Below are 16755 nucleotides of genomic sequence, written 5' to 3' on the forward strand. Positions count from 1 at the left end.
GTGTTATACTGCTGAACTAACAGTCAGTACTGGCATGACACATGCAGCCATGTTAGCTTATAGCTAAGACAAATGAATTAATTTGGTATTCAGCATGGCCAAAAGAAAGTTACAGTAGTGGTAAATAGTACTACTGGTTAAGTGTGTTCACACAGAACATTTCAAAGGCTATAAGTTATATTCAATGAAACTGGGTAAGTTACTCAATATGCCATTAAATTATGTAAATATTCATACTTATGTAAGTGAAAGGATTCTAGTTTACACAACTAAATTTTAACAAAAATTCATCCTAAAATTTAACATTTATAAGCGGGGGAGAGGAGCAATGGGAGAGGAAGAATCAGTGGCAGAAGAGCATACATTTCTCATAAAAAACATTTAAAAAAACCCACAAGCAAGAGGATGATATCATATTCATTAATATTTCCAAGACTGAACCCAAGTTTTGCTCCATATAGAAAAAGTTTTGAGTTATCTATAACTGCACGTTAATCAAATAATTACTAGTAGATTCCCTGTTTTTCCCAGCTATGCAGAAACAAAACTCCAAATATTATACTGAAAACAATATAGTTTTTCACAAAAATAGTCGAAATACTGAAGCTAAAATAAACTACTGCTGACAAAAGTGTAAAATAATGCGTCAGTCTACACAGTTCTGACAGTAGGTATATATAAAAAATTCTTATGGAAAATACATTTGTCCTGTTTCCTTTTCATTTATAAAAGGCACTTCATGGACAGCTAAAGCTCTGATAAAATACTTATCCTGTTAGACAACACATGTATTTCAAGTCAGTTCACCATAAAGATACAAACACATTCTTTACAGAGGTTATTAGTGCAGATTTATCTCTGTTAAAAATTTTACAGTTAAGTATTGTGTCTTATAACATTGATTTAAAAGAAGAGGTTTTCTGAGTTCAAGAAAACAATACTGGTCTTCATACACGACTTCAGTGTTCGGCGGATGACATCTTGAAGGTTAAAGTACAAAATTCATTATGTTCATGCCAAGAAAATAAGCTTGGTGTGGACCTTTCAGAAGTGGGTCCTTAGTCTTTTGTTTTCCTCTCGTAGTCTCTCTATTTCAGCTACTAAGCTTTCATTTACAGAGTATCTTCCAAGCAAGGCATGCATTTCATTCTAGAGAAGAGAGAAAAACCCTTTTAACAGCTAAAGTTTACTTTTCAAATTTTGTTCTCTACAGTTTCCTCGTTTGAACAGATGAAAATTAATATAAATGACAACAACCTGAGAAGAAACTGTATCTTTTTCACAAAGAAATAAAAAAAAAACCCAAAACTTTTGATAAGTTATTAACATGAGGTTTTTTCCCCTTGGTGTACAGCACTTCCGTCATTAATTCCTTATTCTTTAATGAATATTTTATCAAAAGTACGCTTTTGTCCCAGTTTTAAGAAGGGGAATATATATTTTTCAATTTCCACTAAAAGAAGAATGACCAATGCTGGATACTAAAAATTTATTTTATATAGGCCAAATAGCAGAAAAATCTTAAAATAAATTTATAGATTAGCTTAAACTTGAAAAAGAACAGATGAAAGACTTTCAATTTCGTAAGGTATTTCCTTACTCCATTTCAGCATGTAAACAACCCATTCAATTGCTAGCTGATTCTTCTGCTTAAAACTACCAAACCACAAGCAAAAAACCCAAAGATGCTGAGTGAACTTTCTTCTCATTTTTGTTATAAAACCCAAGATTTGTAATGTTGGATGATTTCAAATTATATTTTGCATCATAGTTTTGTTTTAATGAGTATGTTCTACAAGTTCCAGGATCTTAATCAGCACTCAGATGCTATAATTATCACAGCAACAACTAATGCAGATATAGTGTCCTACTGTAATGGTTGTTAAAAGTAAACTCTGTTTCCAAGGTAACTAACAATATTTATTTAGTTTTACCCTTGTCCTTCCTCTCTCTTCTTCTCCTCCTAGTCTGTTTTTTTACTTTAATTTATTGGAGCCAATAAATGAAAGTAAAGGCCCCAATCTTGCAATTTACCGTGCCTGTGCCGAGATCCATGGCAGTCACTGGGGCTTCACACGTGCCCAGATATTTGCTCACATGAATCCGTTAGCTGGATCTAGCCTAACAGAGTAAGATCGTCAGGGCTATGCTGACACCTCAAACAAATACTCCCTTGAGCATCTAAAATAAAATCATCATCATGTGCTCCACACTCCAAGTTGCTCTGTCTGTCTTCCCACCCTGCTCCAGTATAAAGATGTTCCCACCTACATACAGTTTTCCTGTATGACACCCACTCTCACATGATCACAAGTGGAGTCTCTCCCCCATGGTTAGGGAGTTTCTTTTTGTCCATGACTCCAAACACCAGACAAAACGTTGCTGGTGTTGGCGAAAATCCCTTTCTTCCTCTTCAAAAGATAAGGGGGAGAGCCGTTGACTTCTCCAAGTTCAATCCTCCCTTCTCCCACATGAAAGGCGGCCTCAAAGCCTGATTGACCATCCTATCCTCTGTAAAAGGGAGCCATTAAACAGATGAGTTTCCTTCAAACTCCAAATTGGAGGAGAAACACTGGAGAAGAGGTGAAGGCAGAGACACATTCCCTCTCAGACTTACCTTCCTCCCTCATTAATGGAAACACTGTTTCCCCCTCTGCTCACAGCAAAACCAAGAAAGCCAGACTAGAGGTCAGAGTCATTTCGAGCTGAGCCCATGTAAACTCAATAAAAATATAGTTAATGTGAATTCTTTTTAGTGTTTGCACTACAGTAGTTCAGAGTCAATGGTAATCTCATGAGTCCTAGTCCAGTGCTCTCTCTCCATATGAATATGGACAAGGTAAGAAATAAATAGTTTAAGAACATAAAAATCAAGTAATTTGATTTTGTTTTAGGATATTAAGTAGGAAGACCATCACCATATGGAGCAATGTTCTGTGTTATACTGTATAGTTAGCACTAGCTGAGAACATAAAAATAGGTCTGCTTCTCCTAGCATTCAGCAGAGCCTATAAAAGGGAGGGAGAGAGAAAGAAGAGAACCAATGCTAGTCAATTTCTCTTGTTGGTATCGCATGTATCAAAAAATTATTGATTAATTTAATTTGCCTTTTGGTAGTCTACTAGATTTCAACAGTTCAGTTGTTCAGCTTGAAACAGATTAATACATATATTAATATGTAGGTGTTTCCTACCCCTTCTCTGTAGGTTTTCTATTTAGGTTGTAAGGCATGCATCTAGCTTTCAGTTTTGTCTGTAAAGCAGCAGGCACACTTCAGCATTACTTATACATATTTTCATACTGTTCTTTGTACATACCAACTGCATATGGAATTGTTTAATCATCTCCACTTGCAAATTCACAATGTCTCGATGGCATGCTTCTCTGGGGAAATAAAGTATAAAAAGTCCCAAATGATACCTTTCTTGTCAATTCCATAAAGACATTAGTTTTCCTCTACTCCCCAACACACACACACACAAAACCAACTTTCTTATAACACTATGGGATATCCTGGACACAGGAGTAAGGACAATGACTATCCCCACTCCTAACTGGTGCAGAAAGACAAGTAGAATTGTAATAAGTCATTCAGGATGGCCCATGTCTCTTAATACTCTCAAGTTTCTGCAAGAACAGTTCATCCAGTGATTATATGAATCCTTGTTCATAGTCCTTGAAAAAGGATTTTAAGAGCAGAACAATGCAGAACATTTGAGAGCTTGTCCTCTTTTTGCTAACAGGATCAGGAATGCCAATAGAAATACATTTTTACTTTTAGTCAGTGATCCAAAAAGATTGGCCTTTTTCATCTGATGCATCATAGGTTTATCTCAGATTTGTACTGTATTTTTAGTGTTCAATTTGAATGTTAACCTTGTTGGAGGAGAAAAGCCTCCTTCAGTCACACAATACGATGCACAACGATGATGCTCAATAAATGAAAGTCATTCGCCTGTAATTGGAATTAAAGAAGAAGATTTTCAGTACAGGTCCAAACTTTTGGAAGGTACCTCCACATTGCATTATGGTCTAGAACAGTGATTAGGATGGGCCATGCAGACTTTGCCACAACACATTTCAGGTCAAGTGATGTAAGAAGGCATGACCTCTTTGTTCTCATTTCCTAAGAATCTATAGTAAACTCCAAGAGAGTGGGGAATATGAATCTGTACTGATGATGTATTTGAAGGTCTCCTTTTACTGGCAAGTAACCCCTCTCCCCCACAACCCTTCTGAGTAGTGTCAGAACAGATCTTTAACTGGAAAGGTTCTTAATCTTTGGCATTGGGCGCTATCTCCCAGCACAGAGAAGTCCCTCAAATGAGAATTTTGCACTTGGCAACCTGAGAATCTCAGTACTGGCACCATAATGAATCCACTATTTTTAGTTTACTTGGAGGTGAAATGGATTCTGGGGAGGACTGGTGTAATTCCATCATCTTTCCTCTCTGAATTTCTAGTCCTTGAAGAATACTCAAAAGGGAGTCCGAGGCAACAGCCTTCCACACCATTCAACCCACCTCAACAGTCAGCATCTCTTGGCACCAAACTTTGAGGCATCCAGAGTCTGGGATTTTGAGTAAGGGCTCACAATTTATTCTGACTTAGAATTTGTCCTAAAAACTCTTAGCCTACTCCATAAAGTATGGATCAGAGCAGAGTCTCCCAATCAAGGCCCCAGCTGATGAACCTTAGGTTTGATGCAAGAAAATGTATTTTACAAATGGGCACTCCTTAAACGTCGGCTCTTTAAAGGGATCTGCCATTCGTAGTGAACTGATGAGCTTCATCTTAAATTTCCAGAGAAACTCTTTTCTTTAATTAAAAAATTCATAGATAAACACAAAACAAACAACTCAGAGGATGTTACATGTAATATTGCCAATGCTTTGAAAATATGCAGTATCTTTTAGAGGCAGATTCAAAGCAGCGAGAACACACTGGCCAATTAAACATACTTTGCAGATGCTTTGCATTGTCAGAGCAGCACAAATAGCCAGCATGTACACCCCATTTTCCCCAAACCCTCATCCTCCATAGTCCCCTGCACACATGCCGCCACCCTCCAATTTCACCTTCTGATCCCCCCAAATTCCCCTGCATGCACACAAGTATTCCCTCTGTTGAAGGGACATGAATCAACGGGTAGCTTCTGAAAGGCAGTTAGGATTATTGTAATTTTTGCCACTATTTTCATGAATGCACATTACAGGAGCAGAGGAATAATGATCCTCTTGTTAGGAGAAATCATTCAAAGAACTGTCTTTCAAAATGGCCTCCTCTTCTTGTTCACAATAGAACTGATGCCAAGCTGCTCTCTGGCAACATAGAACCCTGTGTGCTGTCAGAAAGCAAAGATTTGCACTGTGCAAAGCAAGTAAGTGGAGTCAATGGCCATCGTTATTAAGGGCAGCCTGCAGCCTTAGTTCCATTGAAAACAATTGGAGATGGCAGCCATTTTCAAAGAGAGCAGTTATTTGTGAGATTCTCTGTAGTAAAACAATTCTCAACCTTTGCTGAAATAAGCGTTAATCATAAAAAAAGAAAACCAGCAAAAATGGCCATTATTTTTTTTTAAAGTCTTCTAATGCTGCACATAGGAATCAACTATATAGGAAGCTTGATTCTGCATTAGTTATTAAAATCATTAAAGACAAAAGAGAGTCTGACATCAAATGCTAAATGTCTTAAAAGATCCATTTAAGTTAAAATTAACTCAAACTAATAGATTTATCTATAAATTCTCAGAAAACATGTACCCAATAAGTGCGGAATTTTGGAGAGGATATTATGTATTTTTCATAAATAAAGACATTACGTGCAAAACATTCCACAGTCTTAAGTATGCAACAAATGTTTCCACACAAAAAAGCTCTATAAACTCAACAAGACTTGAGCATCACCAATGAAGGTACAAAGGGATTCTGACTAATCTCTACCTGTTTGAGGAGTGCTATCCCTAAAATCATTTCCAAACCTGAGCCTGGAAAGTAACATCACAATGTGCTTCTGCTATTCCAATTGATGCTACTGTGGGTGGGTTTTTTCCCTGTTACACAAACAACTACTCACATTTCATTTCAAAGTCTGAAAGTGCAAAAGAATATGGCCCTTATATTTTATTCAACTACAATTATAAATACATTAGGAGGGTACAGTGGTGTAGGCTGGAAGAATGGTAAGAGAGAATTTTGTTTTAATTGGTGTTCTCTAGAGGCAGAGACTCCTCTAAAGATCCAAAGATTTGGATCACAAGTGCATACATGCCAATCTCAGGAACTGACCAAAGAGTTCTGTACCCTCTCTAAGAGGCCGATGAATAAATCTACAATGAAAGGGGCAAAACTTTTGGGTCATAGCCTCAGACTGCTTCTCTCCCACTATAAATATCAATAATCTAAAACTAACTCAGTGGGAGCTGGGTCGCAATATACATGCAAATATATTAGACTTGCGTCACAGACAATTATAGATCTGCTATTTCTCTTTGATTTCCCCCCGTTTTTTAATTTTTTTTTCCTTTGGCAATGAAATGTTCAAACAAAATTGTATTAAAAGCTAGTTGTAGGAGATTCAAACCCTTGGCTTCCACAAACTAAGTGCCCTCCACAGACTCCTACTTTCAGAGCCTTTTAAAAGATGCAGAAATAATCTATCAGACACATTGGAGGTAATATATACCATTAGGTTGTGCTGTTGCTAAAAATGTAGTGGCTGTAACAAGAGTGGCAGGTACTCCCCACCCAAACAGTGACACGCTCTCTTTCCCCCATTTTGGGACACCACATCCCTTCCCTCCACCAGGGAATATCTACCCCTTTCTCTCCTCACTCAAACATATTCCTCCTGTCACACAATGAGCTTCCACCATTAGCCGCCTGGCCTCAATTTCCTTCCATGCTCACTGGTTTATTTGATAAGGAACTAAAAGGTTTTGCTTTGGTTTTCTTCATTCTAGGGATGACTTCCCTAGTGTCACAGAAGAGGAAGCTGAACCTTTTTCTTAAGAACTGGGGGTTCTTAAGAAAGACAAGAAAGGGAAAGACAAGAAGACTCCCAAGAGGGGGAAAAATATATGTTTTTATTATATTTCTTGATTAAATCCTGGAGGTTATAAACATAAGAAGCTATGGTATTTTCTCTTGAAATACTTATAAAAGGAGAGAGAGAGAGAGAGAGAGAGAGGGGGGCACTTCTGGAGTAGGTGGAATGATACTACGACACAAAGAAGTAATCAGTGTCATAGTATAAATAGTTTTTGCTAGTAGCATTCCAATAGTTCTGTCACATCATAGCAAAGCTATTGTGAGACACCAGAACACGTTTTGAACAACAAAAAAAGAGAACTATTATACAATGTTGTATACATATGAGAAAGACAAAAAGACTATCACAAGAACCAAAACAATTTACAACATTTCTAGTTAGAATAAAATTGTGTGAAATTATTAATTTCCACCTATATAAAATTGGACTGCAATTTTTTCGACGGAAAATAGAAACCAGTGCCACATCTCTGTTTGTATAAACAGCCTATAGAAATAATATACAACGACTTTTGAAAGACATACAAAATAACCTGTTTCAGAGCTGTAGCCGTGTTAGTCTGCATCAGCAAAAAGAACGAGGAGTACTTGTGGCAACTTAGAGAGACTAACAAATTTATTTGGGCATAAGCTTTCATGGGCTAAAACCCACTTCATCAGATGCATGCAGTGGAAAATACAGTAGGAAGATACAACATATACATACACACACACCCCCCTTCGACATTAGGGAGTGCTATGGAAAAAAAATAATTTTAAACACAAAGGGTCTGTTTAAAAAAATAAAAATCAACACCAGACAGGGCTCATTTTCAGAGATGGGTGGCTGGAAAGAAGTGGCACTCAGTCCAAGGAGTGGGATTGTGGAGGAGAGAAAACCAAAGCCAACACAAACATAAGAATGCTGGTGCCGGCTGAAAAGAATAAGGAAGACCTGAGGTGATCCTGCACAACAAGTTAGACCCAAGTTTGTTAAAGAAAATGGGAGAAAAAGTGGGGGATACAGACACTCCACACAACAACAATCCAAAAATTTTGAGATGCAAATTAAAAAAAAAAAACAAGAACAAAAAACCCCATCACATCATAGTTTGGTCCCTCAATAGTCCTCCTTTGCACATGTCTGGTTCAACTCTACCATTGATCACTCACTGATAGAAGTTCTCAGAAGAACAAAAAACCCATTGGAGATCTGGAGGGATTAAATTAGGTCTTGTCTACACCTGAGAATTTACCAAAATAGCTATTTCAGAATAATCATTGAAGAGTTATTTTGGGATAAGTCCCCATGTGGATACTCTTATTCAGGAATAAAAGTGGCTTCTTCCAATTTACAACGGCACTTTCACAGTCTGGAATAAGTAGTCCCATGGGGGCTTATACCAAAATAACTATCTCTGAATAATTATTCCAAAATAGCTATTTTGGTAAATTCTCAGATGTAGACAAGCCCTAAATTAATTCCTCCAGAACCCTGAGAACTCCCGGCAATGAGTGATCAAACACTAAGTACAATTGAACCAGACTTGGAGTATTGAGGGACCAATCTATAATAATTATTCAGCAATAGATATTTTGGAATATTTCCAGGTGTGGCTAAATCCTTAGCTAAACTATCTGTCACAGCTAATTTGAGACCCTTTAGGCATCTAAAACCACTCTCTCTCCCTTTTAACCCAGTCAGGTATTGTTAAAACCCTACACAACTGCACAACTTCATAAAGTTACTGGGGCAAGTCTACACTACAAAGTTTTGCCAGCATAGGTATGTGGGTTAGGGGTTTGAAAAACCACACCCCTTCCTGACAGCTATGCCAACAAAATATAAATAAGTTTGTTTATCTTAGCAATTGGCTGAACAAGAAGTAGGACTAAGTGGACTTCAAAACCGGTTGGCAGTGCTAAGACAAGCTAGTCCCTACCTGTCCTGGCTCTGCGCTGCGCCCCGGAAGCGGCCAGCAGGTCCAGCTCCTAGGCGGGGGGCGCAGAGGGTTCAGCGTGCTGCCCCCGCCCCGAGCATCAGCTCTGCACTCCCATTGGCCAGAAACCACAGCCAATGGGAGCTGTGGGGACGATGCTTGTGGGCAAGAGCAGCATGCAGTGCCTCCTGACCCCCCCACCTAGGAGTTGGATCTGCTGGCTGCTTTCAGAGAGTAGCGCAGAGCCAGGACAGGCAGGGAGCGGCCTTAGCCTTGCTGTGCCACTGACCAGGAGCAACCTGCGGTAAGCCCGCTTCCCAGCTCTGAGCCCCAGCCCTGAGGCCCCGCAAACCTGGAGCCCCCTCCTGCACCCTAAACTCCTGATCCACAGCCCCAACCCAGAGCTAGCACCCCCAGCCGGAACCCCACACCCCCTCCTGCACCCCAACCCCCTGTTCAAACCGCAGCCCCCTCCCATACTCCGAATCCCTCACCCTACCTCCCAGCCTGGACCCACCTCCTGCACCCCAATCCCCTTGCCCAGTGAAAGTGAGTGAGGGAGAGACCGAGCCACCAAGGGAGGGGGAATGTAGTCAGTGGGGGGCGGGGCCTCAGGGAAGGGGCAGGGCTAGGGTGTTCAGTTTTGTGTGATTAGAAAGTTGGCAACCCTAGATGCATGTCCCCTGGAATGGTGGTTGAAGCATGAAGGAACATATAAATCTTTAGCCCATCTGGCATGTAAATATCTTGTGACGCCAGCTATAACAGTGCCACAAGAATGCTTGTTCTTACTTTCACGTGACGTTGTATACAAGAAGCTGGCAGCATTATCTCCTGCAAATGTAAACAAACTTGTTTGTCTGAGCGATTAGCTGAACAAGAAGTAGGACTGAGCGGACTTGCAGGCTCTAAAATTTTACATTGTTTTATTTTTGAATGCAGTTTTTTGTACATAATTCTGCATTTGTAAGTTCAACTTTCATGATGAAGAGATTGCACTACAGTACTTGTATTAGGTGAACTGAAAAATACTATTTCTTGTTTTTTTATAGGGCAAATATTTGTAATAAAAAATAAATATAAAGTGAGCAGTTGTATTCTGTATTGTAATTTAAATCAATCTATTGAAAATGTTGAAAACATCCAAAAATATTTAAATAAATGGTATTCTATTATTGTTTAACAGCGCGATTAATCACAATTAATTTTTTTAATTGCTTGACAGTCCTAACAGAAACCCTAATATTAGTTAGACAGGTTGATGACCAATGAAAAAAAATCTACAGCATGTTTACCGTACTTTAGTTGAAAAGCTGAATTCTGATTATACAAAACTGAATTATTTGTTTTGCCATCCAGAGTTTGTATTAAACGCTTCATATGAAGTTACAAAAGTCAATTGAAAAAAAAATTAAGTCAATGAAATATTCCAAAAACATTGCATGAACATACTTTACCTGAAGTCATCTAGTGTTTCCTGTATCATATTTTGAATGAAATGAATTTGAACTGATGTCAATGGTGCATTTGGTCTATTACTTCCAATGGTGTCTACTATTTTTTCAGATAATGAACTGGCAACTCCCGCAGTGACAGAGGAAGTTATCTTTGGAGCTATAGAAGAAAAATGAAGAGTATTAGAGTGAATATGGAGAAGGAGACTATGAGAAAACTTCTGTTACTCCACAAAGCATCTGTCTTGAGAGATGGATCACAAACTAAACGAGTCAACAATGTAATACTGTTGGAGGGGGGGGGGGAGAGGGGGGGAAAGAGCAAACATCATTCTGGGATATATTAGCAGGAGTATTGTAAGCAAGACATAAGAAGTAGTTGTTCTATCTACTCAGCACTGAAAAGGCCTCAACTGGAGTACTGTGTCCAGTGCTGGGCATCACACTTCAGGAAAGATGTGAATAAACAGGAAAAAGTCCGGGGGGGGGGGGCTAACAATAATGAGTAAAGGTCTAGAAAACATGACCTTTGAGGAAAGACCCTGAGTTTGTTTAATCTGGAGAAGACTGAGGGGGGACATAATATTCTTCAAGTACATATAAGGTTGTTATATACAGGAGAGTGATAAATTGTTCTCCTTATCCACTGAGGACAGGAAAAGAAGCAATGGTCTTAAAATACAAGAAGGGAGATTTAGGTTACACATCAGAAAAACTGTCAGGGTAGTTAAGTACTGGAACAAAGTTACCCAGGGAGGCTGTGAAATCTCCATCACTGAAGGTTTTTAAGAACAGGTTAGACAAAACAATCAACTGACAACAACAGATAATACTTAGTCCTGCCTCCGTGCAGGGTACTGGATTAGATAATCTATGGGGGTCCTTCCAGCTCTATATTTCTATTAGTCTATGTTTTTGAATATTTCACCCACAAGATTAAGTGACTTGAGAGCCTAAGGGCTAGATCTACAGAAGTACTAATGATGTGGCTAGGTGCTTAGTGGGATTTAAAAAACCACTTGAGATATAGGTCTAATTCAGGCGCTCTGGAAAATCCTACGAGGTACCTACCTGCATCTTTAACCAGCTAAATACCTTTGTATATCTGGCCTTTAGGCTCCCAAATCATTTGGGAGTGTTTACACAGACACTTAGTTTGCTGCAAGCTGAAGTGTAAGTCTGCCGCACACTAAAAGTTCTCTAGTGCACTTTCAGGTACCCGACTTTGAAAAGGGAGTAGACCAAAATGCATGAGGGAACTTTAAGTGCACGGCAGCAGGGTCCATAGAGAGACACTTAATGTTCAGCGGATTATATTTACACCCAAGCTTGCCACAAACCAAGTGTTCATGTAGACAAGCCCTTAGATGCTCTTGATTATTTTATCCTACATATAAGCAGCTCAAGTTATACTTAGTACGCTATAAAAAAAATTATTCACAGTTACTTGCCCTTTAATTCAGTTTTAATGCTAAAGTCACTTCTGTGACAGTTTTCACATTAGGTATTATAAACACACAATAACCACTTGTCAAACCAGACAACTTCCATACACTTACTTGCTGAGGTAGTACCATTTACTGGTGAATCGGACATCAAGAGTGCCTGAATATTCTTCCCTAGCCTCTCATTTGCTTCCGGAGTCTTGATTACAGTGGGCAAAGGTGGAGTATTTGAATGTCCAGACTCAGCATTCGATGAGCTCAATTTTGAAAGCTTGTAAGTCAAATTAAAAACAGTAATAATTGTAACACTTCAGTTGTACTTAATGACTGTTTACATTTTAAGATCTACATTGCCTCTTTTATGTATTTTTTTGTTTGGAAAGCTGGAACAAATAGGTCTGCTAGAAAACAATGATTCCATTTCCCCCAAAATTTTGAGATTTTGGAATTTGCTTTTGTTCCACATCAGAACAAAACTGAGACCTTTTGACATTTTTCACAGAAATGAGAGCACCAATCCCAGAATACTCAGCCTAACGGCTAGGGAACTCCCCTGGGATGTAGGAGACCTGCTCCAGATCAGGAGTGGCCTAAACATCAGATTACACAGATACTCCTCTCTGAAACGTTCCTAACAAAGTTTCTGGGGAGAAAGATTGGTTTGCTGAGTTGGTATTTTTTAACAAAAGTGTTTAGACAAAGAATTTCCAACCAACTCTAGTGACTAATGCAAACTAAAATTTAAATACAAATATTTACAGCATATCCTTGAAGCTGACCTCAAAAACTTGGCTTTGCATTAGTATTAGAATGGTAAAACCCAGTATCTACTTACCATTGTAGAAGGAAATAGACACTGTTCATGACTAATGCAATATTTTCTTTTCAGCAGAAAAAATATGGCAGATTAATTAGTTCTCTTCTCTTAAAAAGAGAAGAGAACTCTCTCCTCTAGCCAGTAGCAAAGCCATATGTTCTGGTAATGGTGCTGCAGGACCCATATGAGCCACAATTGCAGAAAAACAGGGAGTTAGCAATACAAGAAAAGCCAAAAGAACCTTCAGACTCAACAGTGCTCTTGGAGGTAGTTTGGCCAAACAATTCTTGGGCTTATGTGTTTATTCCCTTTCCGGGACAGTGCCAAGACCTCTGGCACTGAAGACCTCTCAGTTTTTCTTACCTTTGTTCATGAGGACATGCCTGAAACATCCTCAGATAGAGAACCTGCTGGAAACTCAGGGGACTGTGCCCAAAAGTCTTGTGCTGCAACAGACTTTTCCAAAGCTAAGAAAACCCTGACATTGAGGGAAAACTTGCTATGGTTTGTTCCAATGGAAGATGATGATTGACAGGTGCTGGCTTAGTACCACATCTCTGTTATCTGGGTAGATTCTGGCACTAACAGAGGACCCATAACAACAACAGATTCTTGAGACTCAAAAAATCAGCCTCATAACCAGCTCATACTCAGAGCTACCTACAGAAAGAAAAGAACTGGAGTGACGTGGGCCTTTTGTAAATTCAGCTGTAAAGGTTCAGTGCTGCAAGCATTGCTTTCTAGAGAGAGTGCCTGAATCTCAACAGCAACAGAAGTGGAAGCAGATTTCATAAAGAGGAGTAAGCAGAGACCACCTCAGAAGAAAGGACACCTTTCCCCTTTCTAGGTCCTATGAGTTTTGTGGAAAATGCTTTCTAAGTCAAGAAATAATAGCTCCCTAATATTCAGAAATTAAGAATATTCTGCATGGTAGTATAGCTTGTCTTCATTGGTTTCAATGTATTATAATGTCAAGGACTTTTTTAAAAACGATGTAAACTCATATATCATGTTGCTCAAGGCCACAAGAGACTCCTCAAAAGCGATTCATTTTAAGTCTGATTCTTGATCTCTTTAAATGTCTGAATGGTCTAAACTGGAGTAAGACAGAGATACTGCAAGGTTATTGTGACATCTAAGGGTTATTTTGCAGTCCTTTTAGTACACGTTACCTGGAACATTTTTTTGGCAAATTCCCAATAAAAGTATTTATTGCGGGTAAAAGGCAACAGGCAGACACTTAAAAACAAAACAAAAACCAATCACTTATGAGAGGAATTAGCATAGAGTACCTGTTTCAAGGGTTCTCTAGATTCCTGTATTCCAATATTTATTTTTGTAGCTTCAGCATCTTGATTTGGATGCTCATCTTCTTCTTTAATAGGAGAGCCCACAAATGCATGTAATGGGCTAGAACGTGTCCCTTGCATGCAAGCACCTACTGTGTTTCTTTTTATGGGAAACACAGTGTTGAATTGGGGGAGGAAATCCAAACCAGGAAAGTAGGGCTGAAAATCCAAACCTGAAAGGGAAAGAGAAAACAAAAGGTTTTTCTGGCTTAACTGAAGTATTAATTAACACATAAACAAGCGAACATGGAGAGAAAACCCATATCCTGCACTACTGATTACCTACAGGAATGCTTTTCTTAAAACAGTTATGATTTGCTGTTATACTGCACACCAAACATTATACATATTGGGCCCTGACATTATTACGTCCATTTTATACCAGTGCAGTTCCACTGATGTTTGACTGCATGGATGGTTTGGTTTCAATGGAATCATATCAGCATAAAACTGGCATAATGCCATGGCTAACCAGGCTTTTGTTTTGTTTTTAGCCTTGACAGTAAACAGAAATGCACTGCAAAAATGCTTACCATCTCCTTTTCCTGGAAGATCATCATTTGTTTTGTAAACTGCAACATCTACAAAATATTGACAAAAATAAAGGTTAATTTAAAACTTGCATAGACTGAATCTGTGTCAGTATTCTACATCAACACAGTATTTTAATAATAAGCAATTAACTGAATGATGAAACAGGAACAGCTTCTGTATTCTGAACTCTTGCACTCATACATAGAGCACTGTACGGATATAGAGAGTTTGTATCTGCATCCGATCCGCAGAAATGGTCCACAGATAAAAGCAGATACAAAATTTGTATCCGCATCTGATCTGCGATCCCCAAAAGTGGTCCGCAGACTTGTAGGGCTCTATTTATTCAGATTCATGACTTCCAATAGGATTGCACAAAGGTGCAGAGATCCACATTAGTGCATGTGCTTTCAGAATCAGAGCCCAAAGGTGAAAGCAGACGCCCTACACTAACTTCTCCATCAACATAAGCTCCTAGAAATCAATAAAAATAATGCCTCTGATTGTTTTCTTATTAATTTGCCTTCTGGGTATTTGAGCATCATGTTAGTCTATTTCATACTTTTGCTTCTAATAAGTTTTAAAAATACATCACAGGGAAAGAGTCTGAGATGTTACTAGGATCCCAGAACTTTGGATCTGGACTGTGCACCATAGGCCCATCTCGGACAAGAAGTATTCAAATGACCACAGTGGCAGTATTTTTATTGATACTTGACACTGATGTTTTCTTACAGCCAACTCTTGCATTTTTACAACTGCTCTGATGAAAGTTTGTTGTCTGCCTACTTAAAAAAAAATTAAAAATCCTAGTTTTCCAAAGCCTGCAAAAAGATAGGATCCTGTGCAATATGTGCAAGACTAAAAGCATTAAGCTCTCTGAGCCTTGTTGTAAGGAGAAGTATTGCACAATATGATGCCAGACAGAGCACACAGAAAGAATTCATCTGCATTGTGACAGGTTTCAGTGGTAGCCATGTTAGTCTGTGTCAGCAAAAACAACAACGAGGAGCCCTTGTGGCATCTTACAGACTAACAAATTTATTTGGGCATAAGTTTTCGTGGGCTAGAATTCACTTCATCAGACGTATGAAATAAAAAATACAGGAGCAGGTACCTTCTTGTCAACTGTTTGTAATGAGCCACTCTCCTACCACTTCAAAAGTTATTTTTCCTCCCTTGGTATCCTGCTGTTAATTGATTTATCTCGTTAGACTGACCCAAGACTTGGTAAAGCAACCCCCATCCTTTCATGTACTTGTACCTGCTCCTGTGCTATTACTTCATACATCTGATTAAGTGGGTTCTAGCCCACGAAAGCTTATGCCCAAATACATTTGTTGAGTCCTTGGGGCACCTTAGAGACTCTCGTTCCCCCTCCTCCCCCATCTGCATTGTAACTAATCTTACAAGTTTCAATATTAACAACTTACCATCTCTGACTGGAGAGAACATGTCACCCAAACTATCTCGTCCCAGATCATCAAAGTTAGTCATATTGGCACTCTTCCCATGATCTGTTTCTTTAGATAGAATTACATCCATGCTGCCGCTACGAGGAAAACCTTAAGATAACAACAATGTTCTATTAGGGATTTACTGTTTCATTACATCAAATAAAATTAAAAAAGACTCTGCTTGCTTTACAAAATCTCTAACTGAACATTAATCCAAGCAGTTTCCCTAACAAAAGGCAAAACAAAGTTTGCTGTACTTTTATTGTGCTGTCTTATAGCAATTCTAATTAGAAAACCAACTCTGATAGCTTTGTCTGTACATTCCTCCATGTGAGAGAGTTACCTCATTAACAGCCTCCAGTCACACACGTGAAAGAAAAATATAGGTTGACTTTTTCCTTTTATACAAGGAGTCTTGTTAATGGAGACAAATGCTCAAACTAAGTTTTACAAGTAACACCACAAAATGTATTGTTTACTTGATGGATGCAGTCAGGATTAATGGAAATTAGTAAAATAAAAAACAACACAAAAAAAAAAACCACCCCACTCCCCAAAAAGTAAAGTACTTTTATAAGCTTGGAGGAGAAAAGTCACCTATCAACGTTATCCAGCAATAAAAGCAGTCTCTGCTTAAATATACAGTTGTTAAATGTTCAATTTAAAATTATATATAAATATATGCGTGTGTATCTTCAAGCTGCTCCCCACCCCCAGCTCTAAAACTAGTG

At 38.6% G+C, this 16755-nt stretch overlaps 1 protein-coding gene across 2 annotated transcripts in view; it reads right to left on the bottom strand.

The window, feature by feature from the left end:
• Positions 1–406: 406 nt before the first annotated feature.
• The window catches only part of NEDD1 (NEDD1 gamma-tubulin ring complex targeting factor), a 56339-nt gene continuing 39990 nt past the window's right edge, over positions 407–16755 (bottom strand). For both annotated transcript variants that reach the window (XM_039519302.1, XM_039519297.1), the window contains exons 9-15: positions 16001–16132; positions 14567–14614; positions 13977–14206; positions 11982–12138; positions 10426–10582; positions 3318–3384; positions 407–1149 (exon numbers count right to left, since the gene is read on the bottom strand). In XM_039519302.1, the coding sequence (XP_039375236.1) occupies positions 1045–1149; positions 3318–3384; positions 10426–10582; positions 11982–12138; positions 13977–14206; positions 14567–14614; positions 16001–16132 (896 nt within the window). In that variant the 3' untranslated portion in view covers positions 407–1044. The remainder of the gene's footprint in view (positions 1150–3317; positions 3385–10425; positions 10583–11981; positions 12139–13976; positions 14207–14566; positions 14615–16000; positions 16133–16755) is intronic.

This window comes from Mauremys reevesii, linkage group 1, assembly GCF_016161935.1.
Source record: "Mauremys reevesii isolate NIE-2019 linkage group 1, ASM1616193v1, whole genome shotgun sequence".
NCBI classification, from domain to species: Eukaryota; Metazoa; Chordata; order Testudines; family Geoemydidae; genus Mauremys; species Mauremys reevesii.